The 19,174-nt window shown below is 48.3% G+C and overlaps 2 protein-coding genes across 2 annotated transcripts in view; both read right to left on the bottom strand.

Moving 5' to 3' along the window:
• Nucleotides 1–3,224, bottom strand: part of TMEM116 (transmembrane protein 116) — a 35,349-nt gene extending 32,125 nt beyond the window's left edge. Inside the window, exon 1 of the mRNA XM_083511423.1 lies at nt 3,080–3,224. Within this exon, the coding sequence (XP_083367549.1) occupies nt 3,080–3,145 (66 nt within the window). The 5' untranslated portion in view covers nt 3,146–3,224. The remainder of the gene's footprint in view (nt 1–3,079) is intronic.
• Nucleotides 3,225–8,149: 4,925 nt separating this feature from the next.
• On the bottom strand, nt 8,150–16,468 carry ERP29 (endoplasmic reticulum protein 29). Its single transcript, XM_083511427.1, has 3 exons — nt 16,284–16,468; nt 10,555–10,693; nt 8,150–9,568 (listed from the first exon to the last, which is right to left on the bottom strand). Exons 1-3 carry the CDS (start codon nt 16,425–16,427, stop codon nt 9,063–9,065), a joined length of 789 nt encoding a protein of 262 aa, XP_083367553.1. The 5' UTR covers nt 16,428–16,468; the 3' UTR covers nt 8,150–9,062.
• Between the last annotated feature and the right edge of the window lie 2,706 nt (nt 16,469–19,174).

Below are 19,174 nucleotides of genomic sequence, written 5' to 3' on the forward strand. Positions count from 1 at the left end.
AAGAGAGAGCAAAATGAGATGTATCCCTGCATGACCACGGGATAGCTCAGTTGGTGCTGGTATGGCCAAGGCTGCAGGTTCAATCCCCGTACGGGACAGCTGCATATTCCTACATTGCTTAGACTGTATGATCCCCAGAGTCCCTTCCAGATCTATGATTCTATGATACAGCCTTCAACAACTTGGTGTCCTCCAGATTGAGATGTGTTGGACTACAACTCCCATCAGCCTCAGCATGCATGGCCACATGACACTGGGGCTGATGGGAGGTGTAGTTCTGCATGTATAGAGGGAACCAGGCAAAGCAAACTTGACATGAGCCAACAGTGTGACGCGGCAGCTAAAAAAGCCAATGCAATTCTGGGCCTCATCAATAGGAGCATAGCATCTAGATCAAGGGAAGTAATAGTGCCACTGTATTCTGCTCTGGTCAGACCTCACCTGGAGTACTGTGTCCAGTTCTGGGCACCACAGTTCAAGAAGGACAGTGACAAACTGGAACGTGTCCAGAGGAGGGCAACCAAAATGGTCAAAGGCCTGGAAACGATGCCTTATGAGGAACGGCTAAGGGAGCTGGGCATGTTTAGCCTGGAGAAGAGGAGGTTAAGGGGTGATATGATAGCCATGTTCAAATATATAAAAGGATGTCACATAGAGGAGGGAGAAAGGTTGTTTTCTGCTGCTCCAGAGAAGCGGACACGGAGCAATGGATCCAAACTACAAGAAAGAAGATTCCACCTAAATATTAGGAAGAACTTCCTGACAGTAAGAGCTGTTCGACAGTGGAATTTGCTGCCAAGGAGTGTGGTGGAGTCTCCTACTTTGGAGGACTTTAAGCAGAGGCTTGACAACCATATGTCAGGAGTGCTCTGATGGTGTTTCCTGCTTGGCAGGGGGTTGGACTCGATGGCCCTTGTGGTCTCTTCCAACTCTATGATTCTATGATTCTATGCATTGTGGGTTGCACTTGGTCAGGGGCTGAACATGTGGATATTCTCAGAGCCAGTGTGGTCATGGGGAGGACCATGCATGCCGCCTTGAGTTTGTTGGAGGAAAAAGATGGGACATAAATGCAATAAATAAGGGACTTCTTCACACGGCACGGAACTGTAACTATGGAATTCGCTCCCGCAAGACGTAGTAATGGATGGCTTTAAAAGGCATTTAGGCAAATTGGTGGAATGTAAGGCTACTGATGGGATGCGGGTGGCGCTGTGGGTTAAACCACAGAGCCTAGGACTTGCCGATCAGAAGGTCGGAGGTTCGAATCCCCATGACGGGGTGAGCTCCCGTTGCTTGGTCCCTGCTCCTGCCAACCTAGCAGTTCGAAAGCGCGTCAAAGTGCAAGTAGATAAATAAGTACCGCTGCGGCGGGAAGGTAAACGGCGTTTCCATGCGCTGCTCTGGTTCGCCAGAAGCGGCTTAGTCCTGCTGGCCACATGACCCGGAAGCTGTACGCTGGCTCCCTTGGCCAATAAAGCGAGATGAGCGCCTCAACCCCAGAGTCGGCCATGACTGGACCTAATGGTCAAGGGTCCCTTTACCTTTACCTTTTAAGGCTACTGACAATGATGGTCATGTATTATGCCAGCATTGGGAACTAACGGAATTCCCCTGGTGAGCATCACAAGTAGGGAGAGGACTACTGATCTCAGGTTCTTGCTTGCGGGATTTCCACTGGGGCATCCAGCTGGCCTCTATGGGACTTGGATTAGATGGGCTTCCGGTGGTCTGAGTCGCTGTCAGGCTCTTCTGATGTCCTTGAAATGAAGACTCTGTTGAGCTAATAACCTACTCGTGGCCCCATCCTTCATGCATTTGGCTAATCCACTTTTAAAAACATCAGAGCCAGCAGGCAGCACAATGCCAGGGCATCCTGCGGCAGTGAGTTCCACAGTTATGCCCCGAGTAAGTTATCATTTTTATTACTATTTAGATTTTCATGGCCGCCTGCCAATAGATAAATGTGCCCCAGGATGCTTACAAACAAGGCAACACTTAAAAATGCAACCTTCCATATTTGCCTCATTAACAGAAGATAGACTCAAATACAAGTTCTGCTAACTGAAGCATAGCTTGAACCTTTCCAGCTGCTGTGCATTCACCTTACAGTGGTACCTCGGGTTAATTCGTTCTTAACCTGAAACTGTTCTTAACCTGAAGCACCACTTTAGCTAATGGGGCCTCCCGCCGCCGCTGCGCGATTTCTGTTCTCATCCTGAAGCAAAGTTCTTAACCTGAAGCACTATTTCTGGGTTAGCCGAGTCTGTAACCTGAAGCGTATGTAACCTGAGGTACCACTGCATTTAAGGGCTCAAAGCAGTTCTAAGTTCAAACAGGATATGTGCACTCATTGTCATCCTACTAATGTTTGCACAGAGTCTTTCCTGCAAAGCAAATTGGAGAACACTGATGGAGAATACCACAAAATGCACAAGGGAAATCTAGCAGGAGGAAAGTTGTCTTAGCCGCCCAATTTCCTCTAGTTTGTTCTGGATACATATCCGCCGCCGCCCCCCAGCTGCCTGGAAGTTCTAGCATTTTAAGAGTTTGGGTGGGCACTTTTATTCTGCCCACAGCCTCCAAACCATTGCACGCTTTCGTCAGCCTGAGTATATTGCCGGTGTAGCTGAGGGCGTGCTGTTGTTGCTAAAGGTATAAAGAATGTTATACCTCTGATCCTGACGAGAGCACATGGCCATGATGACTAGTAGCCATGGATGGCCAAACGTGAGCACAGAAGGGAGAGGGAGGGGCAGCTAAGCGGAGGAAGGATGGATCTTTCCACGCAGAGGACTAGAAACCTGATTAGGCTGCAGGGAGCCGCAAGGGAGCACAAGGGACTCCAGAAGCAGCGGTGGGTTTCTCCATTGGAAAAGGCATGGGTATCTCTTCTGAGGGGCAAAATTACCCATTCTGTTCAGAAAGGGGTCTTTTCTTTGCTCAGAAAGCAAATTGGGGGGGCGGGGGCTGACTTCTGGGGGGGGGAAACGAGGGTGATCCTGGGCTGGCGAGAAGGAAGGAAGGACTGGAGTCAAAGAGGTGCGGGGTCTGCTTGGAGAGGGAGGGCATCGCTTACCTGCTGGGACCAGGCGTCCTGGGTGAGGAGCCCCCCGGGGGCAGCGCCGGGCGCGGAGAAAGCCATGCTAGCCAGGCGGAGCAGCCGCGGGAGCGGCCGGCCAGCGCCCTCCTCCTCCCCGCCCCACCCGCCCTCGCTGGTCCCGCCCCAGGCGCAGCCGCGCAACCTCCGCGCCCCCTTGGAGAAAAGGAGGGGAAACCGGGCGATGAGCGGGCAATGGAGAGAGGGGGAAAAAGCAGAAAGTTACTGGTTTGATGATGCTGTTGTTGATGATGAGGGAAGGAAAAAAAGGACCGGAAATTTTAAAAGGTCAGAAGTAGTGAAATGGGGAAAAAGAGGGTTTTTAGACAAACCAAAGAGCAAATAAAAAGGAAAAAAGACCCTCGATAAAAGTGGGAAGAAACGGCAAGGAAATTTCTCTGCAGATCAAAAGCAGGAGCAGCCCCAGGGCTGTGATCGCCGTGGGTTGGACTAGATGACCCTTGGAACCCTTTGCAGCACTATGGGTCTCTAAGCCTCCATGCGGACCCCGCGTCGAGGACCACCCCTTTTCCAGCTGCGCCTATGCCATCCATTCCAGAGGCGCTCGCCTGGGGAGAAGGACTCTTATTTTGCTGCTCTCCAGAATTTATTGCGCATCCACAGCACCCCCAGCCACCTACCCGTTTTTCACAATCCCCCAGAATAATACGAGGAGAAACCAGCCGCTGCAATTCCCTGAATTTAAACTGTGGTCCCTTCTAATGAATCAATATCTCCATCTGCTGGTCGCCGCGCAATGCTCTCCAATGCAGTTATGCCACTGTCGCCTTTTCCCTGTCATCTCTGCGACAAATAATATTAATAAATATAGACCACCTTGCCAACAAAGGTCCGTATACCGGTAGTTAAAGCTATGGTTTTCCCAGTAGTGATGTATGGAAGTGAGAGCTGGACCATCAAGAAGGCTGATTGCCGAAGAATTGATACTTTTGAATTATGGTGCTGGAGGAGACTCTTGAGAGTCCCATGGACTGCAAGAAGATCAAAGCTATCCATTCTGAAGGAAATCAGCCCTGAGTGCTCCCTGGAAGGACAGATCCTGAAGCTGAGGCTCCAATACTTTGGCCACCTCATGAGAAGAGAAGACTCCCTGGAAAAGACCCTGATGTTGGGAAAGATGGAGGGCACAAGGAGGGGATGACAGAGGACGAGATGGTTGGACAGTGTTCTCGAAGCTACCAACATGAGTTTGACCAAGCTGCGGGAAGCAGTGGAAGACAGGAGTGCCTGGCGTGCTCTGGTCCATGGGGTCACGAAGAGTCGGACACGACTAAACGACTAAACAACAACAAATAGACCACTTGAGGGGTTTTTTTTTATTAACCAGGATTAATCATATCTTCTGAACATTGCGCTGATTAGGCAAATGTCGTAAGGAGGCCAAGGTTGATTAAATCTATTGGTCCTGCTAGCTTAGGGATGATGGGAGTTCTAGTTCCAAAAACAGCTGGAGACCCAAGTTTCGGAAACCCTGGTCTAAACCTACCGCTGGGGGGTGGGACTTGTTCACATGGCATGGAATGAATTTCTGGAATCTGAATTAACTGAGGTATTTGGTTGATTTTAGAATCTGGACTGAAGAGTCTTGTAATGTGCACCACTTATTTCAAAACATAGTAAGCTAGCCTTGTTGCATTTGTGAGAGGGACCGATTCTGCCAAATTGGTTGGGGGTGGGGCCGCAGAGACCTCAGCCACCAAGTTTTGCCCTGACAAAATGTGGCGATATAATCAGGCACCATATATGGCTTTAATGTTAAATTTGCATCCCACCGGACTATATAATATGTCCAAGACAAATTAGGGTAGGACTTCAGGTGGCTAAACCTCCGAATGGTTAAATCCATGGGTAGGCAAACTAAGGCCCGGGGGCCGGATCTGGCCCAATCGCCTTCTAAATCCGGCCTGTGGACGGTCCAGGGATCAGCGTGTTTTTACATGAATAGAATGTGTCCTTTTATTTAAAATGCATCTCTGGGTTATTTGTGGGGCATAGGAATTTGTTGATTTTTTTTCAAAATATAGTCCAGCCACCCACGAAGTCTGTGGGACAGTGGACCGGCCCCCTGCTGAAAAAGTTTGCTGACCACTGAAATCCAACCACAGACAAATACAGTGTACCTCCAGATACATTGCTGGGTGCAAAAGTGGAAGGCAGCTAAGCATCCTCTGCTTGTGAGCTTGCTGGACCACAACAGGAATCTGGACGCTGGCCTGGATGGGCCTGTGGCCTAAGAACGCAGCTGGGCTCTGAATAAGCTCCTACCTTAAGGGGTTGCGAGACAAAAATATTCTGTAACATGCCAGTGAATGACTGACTTGCTCAACAAAATTGTCAAGGATGAGGAGGGTTGGGAAGAGTGCAAAAAAGGAGATTTTTGAGTACAGTGGTACCTTGGGTTACATATGCTTCAGCTTACATACGCTTCAGGTTACAGACTCCGCTAACCCAGAAATAGTGCCTCAGGTAAGAACTTTGCTTCAGGATGAGAACAGAAATCGTGCTCCGGCGGCATGGCGGCAGCAGGAGGCCCCATAAGCTAAAGTGGTGCTTCAGGTTAAGAACGGACCTCCGTAACGAATTAAGTACTTAACCCGAGGTACCACTGTACACCAATCTTAGCCCAGGATCAAAGAAAGGTAAGAGAACACACTGGGTATTTTTAGGCAGGCGCCTCTGCTTAACTGTTTCTTAAGAATTAAAGGGAAATACTGATTTGGGATTTTTTTCCCCCTTTTCAAAACCCGGTAAAAACAAGTTAAAACAAAAAAAGCACCAGTCCCAACTATATGAGACCTGCCCCTATAGTCCTACTCTCTGCTTCCTATTATTGCGAGTGTATTTTTTGAAAATCAAAAATATTTATAATTGCAAGGAAGTACCGAAGGGAAACTTTTCCTAATATTGTATTTTCCGGCCTATAAGACAACTGGGCATATCAGACGACCAACTTTTCCTGTTAAAATATAGAGTTTGGGATATACTCACCGTATAAGACTACCTCCACCTGCAGCCAACTAGAGGCAGACCCCCAACCTAAAGCCCGCCAAGCGCCGCCAGGGGCAGAGCGCGCACCCCTCCACTGCCTCTGCCGTCGCAGCAGCAGCCCGAGGCGAGGTGAGCGAGCCCCGACCGGCCATCCAGCAAAGCTCACCGGCTGGTAGTTCTGGCAGTTGTGGGGATGCCCAGCTCCTCCGAGCCCTGGCCGAAGCCGCGCACCACCTCACCGTGGGAAGGGGAGGCTGCCGCGGTTGCTGCTGCTTCGGAGGCGGCCAGGGATGGAGGTGGGGGACGACTCTTACCATCCTTCTGCCCGTCACCGTTCCAAGCCAGTCGCCACCGCCTGCCACAACCATACCCGGCCTATAGGACGGCCCCCGACTTTGGAGAAGATTTCCCGGGGTTCAAAAGTCGTCTTATACACCAGAACATACGGTACTTGTTATTTCAGAACATCACAAATAAAATCCAGGCTTTGCAAACTTAAAAAGAACTCAATGAAAGGGCAGCAGAGAGAGATGTGCCAACCTGGATTCACCGCTCTCTCATCAAAACAGGCACCTGTGATTCCACTTGAGTGATCAAGTCTTTTGTGTCTTCTTGAAATGAGCCAGTGTCCTTCAGTGGAAAATGAACACTAAAAAGGAGAAGCCCTGTGGCTTTGGCCCAATCACTTGGGGCAGGGGGGCAATTTTAGGCTGTCAATCAGATCTGTTACTTTTTCCACACACTCATTACCCTTCTTGAGCACCTTTGAACCAGGAAGAACCAGCAGTCGACACAAGTCTTTTGTCTGTTTGGACAAGTGTCCCTCCAGCTCAGTCACCTGAAACAGGAACAGCTATCCTTTCCTAGCCCAAGGGCTGTTTTCTTGTCAAAAGTATTTAATTTTTAAAGAAAAGCACAGCTCCTAAGCAGGCTTCAACCACAACAACCAGGGCCAGCTCAAGACATTTTGGCACCTGAGGCAAGCCACAAAACGCCTTCAAGCAGCGTGCCACAGCCGTTGCTGCCACTGGCAGCGGTGGCAGCAGGCAATGCATTCCTTGGGAGGCCAGATCTGCTGCCCGTGTGGATCCTGTTGCCTGAGGCAGCTGCCTCACCTTGCCTCATGGGTGGGCTGGCCATGACAGCAACTCTCCCCTCCTTCTGCTTTCAGCAGTACAGCCATCATGGCTAGTAGACGCGGCCAGCTAAAAGGATGTACTTCTTCAAACAGCGCATAGCTGGCCTGTGGAACTCTCCCCCACAGGAGGCAGCGACGGCCAGTTACATCCTTAAGGAGGAACTCCAGGGGGCAATCAAAAGGAATTGGGCAAGTGAGGCAGTTCAGCCCCCTGCTAACCCAGTTCTCCCCACTGAGAGTGAGGTGGACACATATTGTTTATGTGTGGGGATCTGGTATTGGGCAAAGATTTCAGCGTCACCAAAAACACACAAAAGTTTCTAGATCATATGATGGTACGGATCGGCTCTGAAGCTTGGTGAAACTGAAGAGGACTGGAGATCAGGGCTCTCGAGTCGGGTCTCCAGACATTAGTAGGGTGGTGTCCAAAGGTTTCCCCTGCTACATAAAGGGCCAAGCTAGGGACAGCACAGGGGGGATTCCCCAACCAGAAGTCCCCATATTAAAAAAAGAAGCTTTGCATGCTTGATTTGAATTAAACTGCAGCAAAGCACAGGGGAGAGGGTCTAACCATTTGCCTCGCTCTCTCACGGCCCCAATCCAAACTGCCACCCCCATTGTTGCTGGTTTTAATAAAGGGAAGAACATAAACTGCAATCTCAGCATTCCCACCGCGGGCAGTTTGTTCTCAAACACTTAAAAGTTTATTTAAAACAAAAAAGGAGGAAAATCAATCATATTGAAGTGCCAACTTCCACAATCAGTTCTCACAAATCGCAAACTACTCTGAGCAAGAGTTCAGATTGAATGAGAGCTCCATTTTCTTTCGCTCAGTACAGAGGGCAACACAAATCTTGTTGACAAAAGCAGCAAGAAATGGGAGGGAAATAATAACCCGACTGTGAATTTTCCGCCCAATAACCTTTATTAGCAAATTAAGTACCCATGTAATTCCGCTCCAAAAAAACATTTTTGCAAATACTGGTCAGTAAAGAGACGAACGCCATTTTTGCCTCCCCATCTCAAATGCATGTTTTGCTCTGGCCAAACCCGGGCTCCCAAAAACACACACACACAAATGATTCCACCCTCTGCTTGCTTGGATGGTTGAATTCCTCAGCACAGATCACACAAAAACAGGGAGGGCGGCCATCTTCTTCCATTGCCCGCCAGGACACCAAGCACCATTCTGAGGGCGGCCATTTTGAGCTCACCACGCTGACTGCAGCCCGCCATGAATATCTGGCAACTCTCCCCACCCAATGACTCAATAAGCCTTCTGTTTTGGTTGTGGGCCACGTTACAGGCCTGGTGGGGCCAGGATTGGCTGCACCTTGAGAATTCAAGCAATGACAAGAGGTCGCCTCATGTTCCAAGTGCAGCCATTTTGAAAACCCCACCAGTGAAGAAGGAGCTGCGCCAAGTCCTGAGGGCGGCCATCTTGGAAACACGACTAGCATGGACAACACTTGTGAGGAGAAGCTTTTTTCTTAGAGGAGGAGAAAACGGCAAGGGGGAAGGAAAGATTTATATTTTTTTTGCCTTTTTAAACAAAGGATTAACGGATCTTCTACCTGCAATGCTCTCAACAGCGCTGGGAACGATGGCAGGCTCCGTACAGTTCTGAGTGGCACCTAAGAGATGCCTTTCGTTCAAAATAAAAGTTTTAAAAGGATGTGCATGTGTGTATGTGGGAAGCTTCTCTATGAGGGGAAATTGTTAAAAGAGAGCGGGGCTTTTTTGCTTGCATGAAGGAGCACCAGATGGGGACCTCGACCCACTTAAGATTCCACAGAGCACGCCATTTCTAGCATGTCAAAGTTCCTCCTTCTCCTCCTTGGTCTTCTTCTGGAAGGAAGCAAGGATGTTCAAGCGCTTCTGGAGTTCCTCCTTCTTGCCCTCGCTCATCTTGTTCTCCTCAATGAGCTTGCTGATCCGGGAGACTTCACTGGCGGCAAACTGGTCCCCCTGGGCGAGGATTTTGCTCATGACCTTGACGTACTGCTCCGAGGACTTCTGCTCCGTCTCCTTCGCCCTGGCCAGGAGTTTCCGCCCTTCTTCCAGGAGGGCTTGGCGCTCCAGCTGTTCCGTGGCCATCACAAATTTGCTGGCCAAGGTGTCGAACTCCTTCAGGCACCCCGGCATCCCCATGTAGATTCCCCGGCTCTTCAGCCAGCGCTGCAGGGAGCTCGCTTTGACCTGCCCAGGGTAAGGCAAAGGGTTCTCCAGGTCGCCATCTTGGAACAGGTAAAAAACCGGGTAAGCGTCTTTATCAAGCTTGTACTTCTCCCCCAGTTCCATGTTCAGCTTGTCACCATAATCTGCGAACAGAAGACCGATAATAAAACAGTAGGACTTGAAAATGGGGCTATGGCTGCCTAAGGCTATGGCTGCAATCCTACAATGCCCAATGGGAAACCCAAAAACTCATGCAACATGTTCCCAGACAGCTGGGCCACTGCCAGTATACTCCGCGATCAAGATTGTTAAGTGTTGTTCAGCAACATCTGGAGAGCTGCGGTTTAACCGCCCTGGTTTCAGTGAATAAACACGTACTAGTCTTTCTCACTGAAACCTGTGGGTTTTTAAAGTGTCTAAATCTGGACTGCATCGTTTTTCATTCTGAAATGTTCTAGACTCGGGACAGAGGAGCTGAGTCCTATACCCACACAGAAGTAAGCGCCACTTAATAATAATAATAATTATAATTATAATTATAATAATTTATTATTTATACCCCGCCCATCTGGCTGAGTTTCCCCAGGCACTCTGGGCGGCTCCCAATCGAGTGTTAAAAACAATACAGCAGTAAATATTCAAAACTTCCCTAAACAGGGCTGCCTTCAGATGTCTTTTAAAGATAAGATCGCTACTTATTTCCTTCCGTTTACTGGCGGGAAGGTAAACGGCGTTCCGTGTGCTGCGCTGGCTCGCCAGATGCAGCTTGTCATGCTGGCCACGTGACCTGGAAGTGTCTTCGGACAGCGCTGGCCCCCGGCCTCTTGAGTGAGATGAGCACACAACCCTAGAGTCTGTCAAGACTGGCCCGTACGGGCAGGGGTACCTTTACCTTTAAACTCAGTATGTTGCATGAGCCAGGAGGAAAAGATGTTTGCAGAGATTCAGGAGGAATGGCATCATTCTGATCAGCTTATCCTAAGCAAAAAGCCCTGCCTCCTTTACTGGTGTTTGCACAGTGTGAAGAGACACAACAGTTAATCTGGCATCTATTTAAAAAAAGAAGGGAAGTAAAAGATAAATTTATAGACCTCATGATCTGTGTACAAGTCCGCCATAAGCATCTCACCTGATATCCCCACCTCGGCCACCAACAAATCGTCACTGGATTCTGAGCTTTCGGCCACCTTTTTGAACTCATCCTGCTTCTCTCCGTAAGGATACTGGGTGTCAAATTTCACCAGCACAAACTTGTGCTTTGGGATCACCTAAAAGGAAAGCACCACAAAAGCTCTGAATGTGCGCTGTCTGGAAGCGATCTGGTTTCCAAAGTCACCTGCAAAACACCTGGGGCATTCTGACTACTGAACATCTAACCTGAGGCTGTCAGTGGTCACTCAAGCTTTACAACTTGGATGGGGAACCTGTCCCCACCCTGCCTGTCTCCCTCAATAATGACTGGGCAGTAAGTCCCATCATCCTTGACCATTGGTCATAGATGGGGAGTGGGAATGGTCCTTTGGAATTCAGCATGCGCTTATAAAGAGAGAGGCACTGTGTGGCTCCTTCTCAAACACCAGTGCTCACCCCAACTCTAGCTAAGTTCCTAGACCTCCAGAAATAATTTAGTCAATCGACTCTAGATCTTAAAATATATATTTTTTAAAAAAGCCATACTTCATTGAAATTCATAGGGGGGGAAATCTTAAGCAAAAAACAAAAAAGACAATCTTGTGTAAGTAATCTTATATAAATTTACAAATACAAATTAATTCAATCTTAAAATATTTTCAGCCAGTTGGATTCTGTGTTATCGTCGAAAACAGTTAAAAGCAGCTGTTTAAAACATTCAAAATTTCAAAATTGACGATAAGCGAAAAACAGATTAAAACACGTCAACATTCTACATTGGTGGGTGTGTTTGCCTAAATAATAATAATAATAATAATAATAATAATAATAATAATAATAATAATTTATTTATACTCCGCCCATCTGGCTGGGTTTCCCCAGCTACTCTGGGCGGCTCCCAAAGAATATTAAAAACACACAAAAAATCAAATGTTAAAAACTTCCTTAAACAGGGCTGCCTTCAGATGTCTTCTAAAAGTCAGATAGTTGTTTATTTCCTTGACATGATGGGAGAGCGTTCTACAGGGCAGGCGTCACTACCGAGAAGGCCCTCTGCCTGGTTCCCTGTAACGTCGCTTCTTGCAGTGAGGGAACCGCCAGAAGGCCCTTGGCGCTGGATCTCAGTGTCTGAGATGAACGATGGGGGTGGAGACGCTCCTTCAGGTTTCCGGCTGGCACCAAAAAGAGGACAATGAAGGCGCCTGTCAACAGGTAGTGCTTTTAGGATGCTGACTATCACACTAAAAGACTGATTACTTACCAATTCAGATACAGGTATTATGGGGCACCTGTGTCAGTTCTGTATACCAAAGTAGTTGAATGGGCATTTATGCTGTAATGCAATCTCACAGGTAATCTGGTCCCCAGTTGCTGCCGGCTTTATATACTAATAGCATACTGTATTTTTTGCTCCATAAGACGCACTTTTCCCCCTCTTAAAATCTAAGGGGAAATGTCTGTGCGTCTTATGGAGCAAATGTGTGGTCCCTGGTGCTGGGGGGGGGGGACGGGACGGGACCTGGGCTTCCTCTGCCAGCCCTGACCTGCTCTTTGGGGCTTGGAGTGGGGGAAAGCCGGGCTTCCCCTTCCACCAGCCCCACAAGCTCCCTGACCTGCTTTTTGGGGCTGGGGGTGGGGGAAACCCGGGCTTCCCCCGCCAGCCCCACCAAGGTCCTGAGCAGCTCTGGGGGAGCCCACGAAACCTCCGCAGGGCAGCGGGGAGCCTTCATCCCGCTACCCTGGGGAGGCTTCGCATGGCTATCCCTGGCTTTTGCGGGTGGTGGGGAAAGGGACAGAGCGAGGCTCTCTCACTTCCCCCACCTCCCGCAAAAGCCCCCAAGAGCCACATTTTTTCCCCTTGAATTCCCCCCCCCCAAAAAAAAGTAGGTGCGCCTTATGGCCAGGTGCACCTTATGAAGCGAAAAATACAGTATATGTCACATTTCCAGTAATGCACTGAGCCATGACATTAGTCCACCTCGCCAGCGTTGCCTACACGGACTGGCACCAGTTCTCCAGGGCCTCAGGCCGGAGTGGTGCCCACCTGAAACCCTTCTACCCGCCAAGCATCTCACTTAAAATGCTATTCTAAGGTGCAATCCTCATGTGAATCTGCAGAGTTGGCTGTCAACTGAGCTCATTTTACAGAAGGGTAAAACAGGCTATTCTCCAGGGATAGTCCCATTCAACAACAAAAAAGGACAAAGGGAAATATGATGTTTGTTCTTCGTTATTGAAAATTTAATAAAATTTAATAATTTAAATATTTTTTAAATGCATGGAGGTGGGGTTTCTTGCTGCACCCCACTTATCGGACAGAACCGCTGCAGGGCACAAAAGTGCAGGATGTGACTTGTCTGGAGTTGCACAGTTCCCAGGCTTTAGGCGGAGACGCTCCAGTTCCCACGCCTCTGAGGCAGCCTTGCTTAATTTTGACTTAGCAAGGTAATAAGTGCAAAATGCCTGGACTTTGCTGCAGAAGTGCTTCGTGTTTAACAGTAGGCTAATAAAATTTGAGCAGCTATGACTACACGCAAACGTACTCTGGAAATGCAGCTAGCAAGATAGGAATCCTAAATTATTTTCCAAAAATTACTAAGTTGTTGCACCCTGGAGCTTCCATTCAATTCCTCAGCATAATAAGCTCTTCAAGCTGGTTGAAATTGAAGTCAAGCACAGGTGCAATAATACCCCTACATATAATCTAACATATATGATCTAGCAGAGGTGCACAGAAGCTATGCTCATGGGATCTGCTTTGTTATTAACTAGACTCCCAGGAGATCCATTGAGTAGAGCTGGGAGCAAAGGACCTTTCATTCAGAATTATGAGCCCGGGAATTTATTTTGAGTGGCAGAACTGAACGGACCTCACAGTCCTTCCACACACAAAAATCCATTTCTGGTTACCTCCCCACCCCTTACTTCTTTTCGGAAATGTAATTTAGGGCAGGGAGGGATGGTAGCTCAGTTGGTCAGAGTATGGTGCTGATAAGGTTGCAGGTTTGATCCCCGCATGGGACAGATGTATATTCCTGGGTTCCTTCTACAATTATATGATTCGACGATTAGACAAATTAATGGAAGAGAGGAATAAATTAAAAAATTGTCCAGTAGCACCTTAGAGGCCAACTAAGTTTAAGACAGAGCTATTCCGCCTGGCTTTCAATTTGAACTTAGTCTGATCTTTTATTCCCCTTCCTTCCCTCCCCCTCCCCTTTTTATGAGATTACCCGCTCTGGGATCCCACAGCTAATTCTCTCAGGTCTCCTCGCTGGCCCAAATAGGACTAATTTAGCCAGGTAGCCCTGGTGATCAGCTAATGTTTATTGGATGGATTTCACCCCTAAATTGATTTTTGAATTCTGAATTTATTGTTATTCACATTTTATACTGTATTTTATGCTGTTTTTTGTTGTTGCAACAATTACGTGTTTTAAATTTGTTGTTATCTGCACTGAGCCCGGTTTTCTGAACCGGGAAGAGCGGGGTATGAATACAAATTTATTATTTCTTTATAGAAGTTTGTTCTGGGTATAAGCTTTCATGTGCATGCACACTTCTTCAGATACCTGAATGGAAGAGAGGGCTACTGATGGCTTCTACTAGCCAATTGGCTATGCTCTGGGCTCCACAACTGGAGGCAGCAAAGCTTCTGACAACCAGCTTCTGGAAACCACAGAAAGGAAGATGGTTCTTGTGATCAGAAACTCCTTGCCGGTTTCCCACAGACACCTAGTTGGCCACTGCAAGAACAAGATGACGGACTAGATGAGCCATTAACCTCATCCTGCAGGGTCTTTGTATGTTCTTAACGTTTTGCTGGAGGAAGAGGTCTACTGCTGGCTTTTTATATATTAAAGGTAAAGGGACCCCTGCCCATTAGGACCAGTCGTGGCTGACTCTGGGGTTGCGGCGCTCATCTCACTTTATTGGCCAAGGGAGCCGGAGTACAGCTTCCGGGTCATGTGGCCAGCATGACTAAGCCGCTTCTGGCGAACCAGAGCAGCGCACGGAAACACCGTTTACCTTCCCGCTGGAGCGGTACCTATTTATCTACTTGCACTTTGAGGTGCTTTCGAACTGCTAGGTGGGCAGGAGCAAGGACTGAGCAACAGGAGCTCACCCTGTCACGGGGAATCGAACCGCCAACCTTCTGATCAGCAAGTCCTAGGCTCTGTGGTTTAACCCACAGCGCCACCCACGTCCCTATATATTATATGCTATAATATGCGTCCCGTGCATTATATATTACAGGAAAATAAATTCTCCATATCAAGAGGAAGTACACCTCTGAGGCTAGGAATATACAATGGGGAGGGTGTGTGGTGTGTGTGTGTGTATTCAAAATGAGTTGCTGGGACTCTTAATTTCTCTTGAACCCATTTTCCACCCACCACTCCAGGACTGATCCTTCCATATGCTTGCTTAGAAATGAGCCCTCTGCATATTCTCAGGGGTACTCTCACTTCATTTTGCTCAGGGGAGAAATCCTTGGTGCTGATTCAGGAATCGTGCCCCTCCTCACCCTGGAAAGCAAAGCAAGTTTGCACTGCCCCTGGCATCCACTTGGACAACCATGATTGGTGACTGTCTGAAGCCACCTCCCTCGCCTGGGTGGAGCAAGGAGACAAATTTTGCAATTAAACTGCAGGTTGCATATCAGAAACTAAGGGCAGAGAAAGAAGTGGGAGTGAAACGCCCCACTTGCAATACTTGTGGAGTTACACAGGAGTAAATTCCACTGAAGACAGTGGAGGTTAGTTCTAAGAAAACAGGCACAATAACTCCTTCAGGTTCCCCAACAAAAACACAGGATACTAATGGAATATCAATAAAAACAGTGGTATAAAGGCTTTATTTTTAATCTAATCCAATCCATTGAATCAATATTGCAATCTACTGCTATCAACATGCATGATTCTGTATGATCGGATAACATAATTTAAGGCAGCGGGGCTAAAATAATTCAGGGTGAGATTTATGTTGTGTTCAGAGGCCTTTTGTGTCCTGAAAATGTGATGCCAAGCTAGTGTGTGCAAAAAGCAGGCCTAAGACCTGGGTTCAAATCCTCCACAGAGCCCTGAAGCTCGCTGGGTGACCTTGGGCCAGTCTCTCACTCTCTGCCTAACCTCCCTCACAGGGTTGCTGTGGGGATAAAAGGGGGAGGAGAACTATCCATGCCACCTTGAGCGTACCCTGGATGAAAAGTGGGATCTAAAAGCAACAAAATAAAAATAAAAACCTACCGCAAATACTGCATGCGCGGGGATTCTCGTTAGTATGGCTGCACCTGGCTTGTATCCAGGTCGCCTTTGTCCTCTCCAACACCCCCTCCCCTTTTTCCTGCTTCATGCCAACGGGCGCGCCCCCTCCCCCCATAATCGAGTTGGAATATGCCCTCTGCCAACCACTAATATGGGGAGGGGGCGTGTTGCGCAGCTGATCCCTTTTCAGGCGCGCCATCCCAAGCAAGAGAGCAGGCGCGATGGGCATATCGCTTTAACCAAGAAGCAAATCGGGCGCGCAACGCCGGACTTTTGCAAATGCAATTTGCAATTTGGGGCATGATTTGAGAGAGATGCCCCTATGTCCGCCGAGAGGAGGGAGGAATCGGAGCAGAAGCCCCCCCCCCAAGTTCATCCTTCCCCCCAAAAAGCATGCAAGTGTCGTTTCCAGCATCATCCCTACCCTTAAGAAAACGAAATAAAAGGCAATTTGCTCTACCTTGTAGAAGGTGATGGCGTCGAGGGGCAGGGCGCCCTTGGTGTGCAAAGCGCAGCTGCTCTCCAGGGCCAAGCAGAGCAGCAGCGACAGGAGCAGCAGGGCGCTCCGCCGAGGGATCCCCATAGCCATGGCGACCCGGTGCATTTCTGGGCGAATGTGGAAGCTTCTACAGGGAGGGAGGGGCTTTGCTGGGCATGGCCACGTGACCAATCGCTGGCTTCCCTCCCAGGCACTTCAAAGGGCCGCCTCATTTAAGGCGGGGGGCGTGGCGTGCGTGCGTGCGGGATTCCTTTTTTTGGGGGGGGGATGTTGCAGAGAAGGGAAGCGGGTGGCGCTGTGGGTTAAAGCACAGAGCCTAGGACTTGCCGATCAGAAGGTCGGAGGTTCGAATCCCCACGAGGGGGTGAGCGCCCGTTGCTTGGTCCCTGCTCATGCCAACCTAGCACGTCAAAGTGCAAGTAGATAAATGGGTACCGCTTCGGCGGGAAGGTAAACAGTGTTTCCGTGCACTGCTCTGGTTCGCCAGAAGCGGCTTAGTCATGCTGGCCCCATGAAGCTGTACACCTGCTCCCTCGGCTAATAAAGCGAGATGAGCGCCACAACCCCAGAGTCGGCCACGACTGGACTTAATGGTCAGGGATCCCTTTACCTTTACTATGTTGCAGAGAAGCACGGCTTTCCTTTGCCCCAGGATCCAGCCCGGGCGACCCATGTTGCTTTGCTCATGCCTTCTCTCCCGTCTCCTGTTTTGCAGCAAGGAAGGCCCACGCTTGCAACGTAAGGTTCAAGCAGCATGAGCAGAGTGCATGTTGTTTAGTTGTTTAGTCGTGTCCGACTCTTCGTGACCAGAGCACACCAGGCACTCCTGTCTTCCACTGCCTCCTGCAGTTTGGTCAAACTCATGTTCATAGCTTTGAGAACACTGTCCCACCATCTCCTCCTCTGTCATCCCCTTCTCCTTGTGCCCTCCCCTTCTCCTTGTTTAGTCGTGTCCGACTCTTCATGGACCAGAGCACACCAGGCACTCCTGTCTTCCACTGCCTCCTGCAGTTTGGTCAAACTCATGTTCATAGCTTTGAGAACACTGTCCCACCATCTCCTCCTCTGTCATCCCCTTCTCCTTGTGCCCTCCATCTTTCCCAACATCAGGGTCTTTTCCAGGGAGTCTTCTCTTCTCGTGAGGTGGCCAAAGTATTGGAGCCTCAGCTTCAGGATCTGTCCTTCCAGTGAGCACTCAGGCCTGATTTCCTTCAGAATGGATAGGTTTGATCTTCTTGCAGTCCATGGGACTCTCAAGAGTCTCCTCCAGCACCAGAATTCAAAAGCGATCTTTCTTCGGTGATCAGCCTTCTTTATGGTCCAGCTCTCACTTCCATACATCACTACTGGGAAAACCATAGCTTTAACTATACGGACTTTTGTTGGCAAGGTGATGTCTCTGCTTTTTAAGATGCTGTCTAGGTTTGTCATTGCTTTTCTCCCAAGAAGCAGGCGTCTTTTAATTTCGTGACTGCTGTCATCATCTGCAATGATCATGGAGCCCAAGAAAGTAAAATCTCTCACTGCCTCCATTTCTTCCCCTTCTGTTTGCCAGGAGGTGATGGGACCAGTGGCCATGATCTTCTTCTTTTTTATGTTGAGCTTCAGACCATATTTTGCGCTCTCCTCTTTCATCTTCATTAAAAGGTTCTTTAATTCCTCCTCACTTTTTCACAGAGAGTGCATAGCTGTCAGCTTTTCCCTTTTCTTGCGAGGAATCCTATTTGAAATCAGGGAATTTCCCTTTAAAAAAGGGAAACGTTGACAGCTATGGCAGAGTGCCTTTCCCCCTTGTCACTGCATTGCAATAAAAGCAAGCCCAGCTCTGTATCCCAGACATGTATAAGATAAACAAGCTATAGCTTAAGGCCACACTCTTTTGGGGGCTCCCAAAAAATTTAAAGGGGAAAAAACTGGGTGTACATTTCCAAAATATAAGATACAAAACAAAAACCTACATACAGCAACAAGTGTTTTGTGATGTGTTGGCTCCTATGATGTAAGTAATGGGCCCCCAACCATTTTAAGTTAAGAGCTTAATAATTATTTCACTATTAATATACTTCTTCTTAATTGTATTTCAGTTCAACAATTACTTTGATAAAATACATATTTACGTGCAGAAGGCTTTAGATACCTATTAGGTCCATAAATGACCATATAGCATATATTCAACACAAAAAACAGTGACAATTTGTTGTTGGCAAAGGACAGCTGGACATCTAAAGGGCCCCATTACCTTCAGGTGCTTAGGGCCTCATCAAATAATAATAATAATAATAATAATAATAATAATAATAACAACAACAATAACAATAACAATAATAATAATAATTTATTTATTCCCTGCCCTTCTGACTGGGTTTCCCCAGCCACTCTGGGCAGCTTCCAACAAAACACTAAAATACAATAACCTATTAAACATTAAAAGCTTCCCTAAACAGGGCTGCCTTCAGATGTCTTCTAAAAGTCTGGTAGTTGTTGTTCTCTTTGACATCTGGTGGGAGGGCGTTCCACAGGGCGGGTGCCACTACCAAGAAGGCCCTCTGCCTGGTTCCCTGTAACGTGGCTTCTCACAGCGAGGGAACCGCCAGAAGGCCCTCGGTACTGGACCTGTGTCTAAACCTAAATCCGGCCCTGATCCCAGACCCCGGTGGTGCAGCCAGGTACCCAAGGCAGAAAAAATAAAGGGGTCTAGGCCAGGAGCATCCTTTGTTTGCAGGAGAACAGAGAAAGCTGCTCTGCTTACCATTTGAAAATTGGCAGGAAGGCAAGGAGAGGCAAAGAAAAAATGCTTTGGGCAAGTTGCTGCCAATCTCATGCTCTGCAGGAGGGGAACAGGCAGGGAGTCA

This window comes from Podarcis liolepis (genome assembly GCF_965112155.1).
Source record: "Podarcis liolepis genome assembly, chromosome: 7".
Classification (NCBI taxonomy): Eukaryota; Metazoa; Chordata; class Lepidosauria; order Squamata; family Lacertidae; genus Podarcis; species Podarcis liolepis.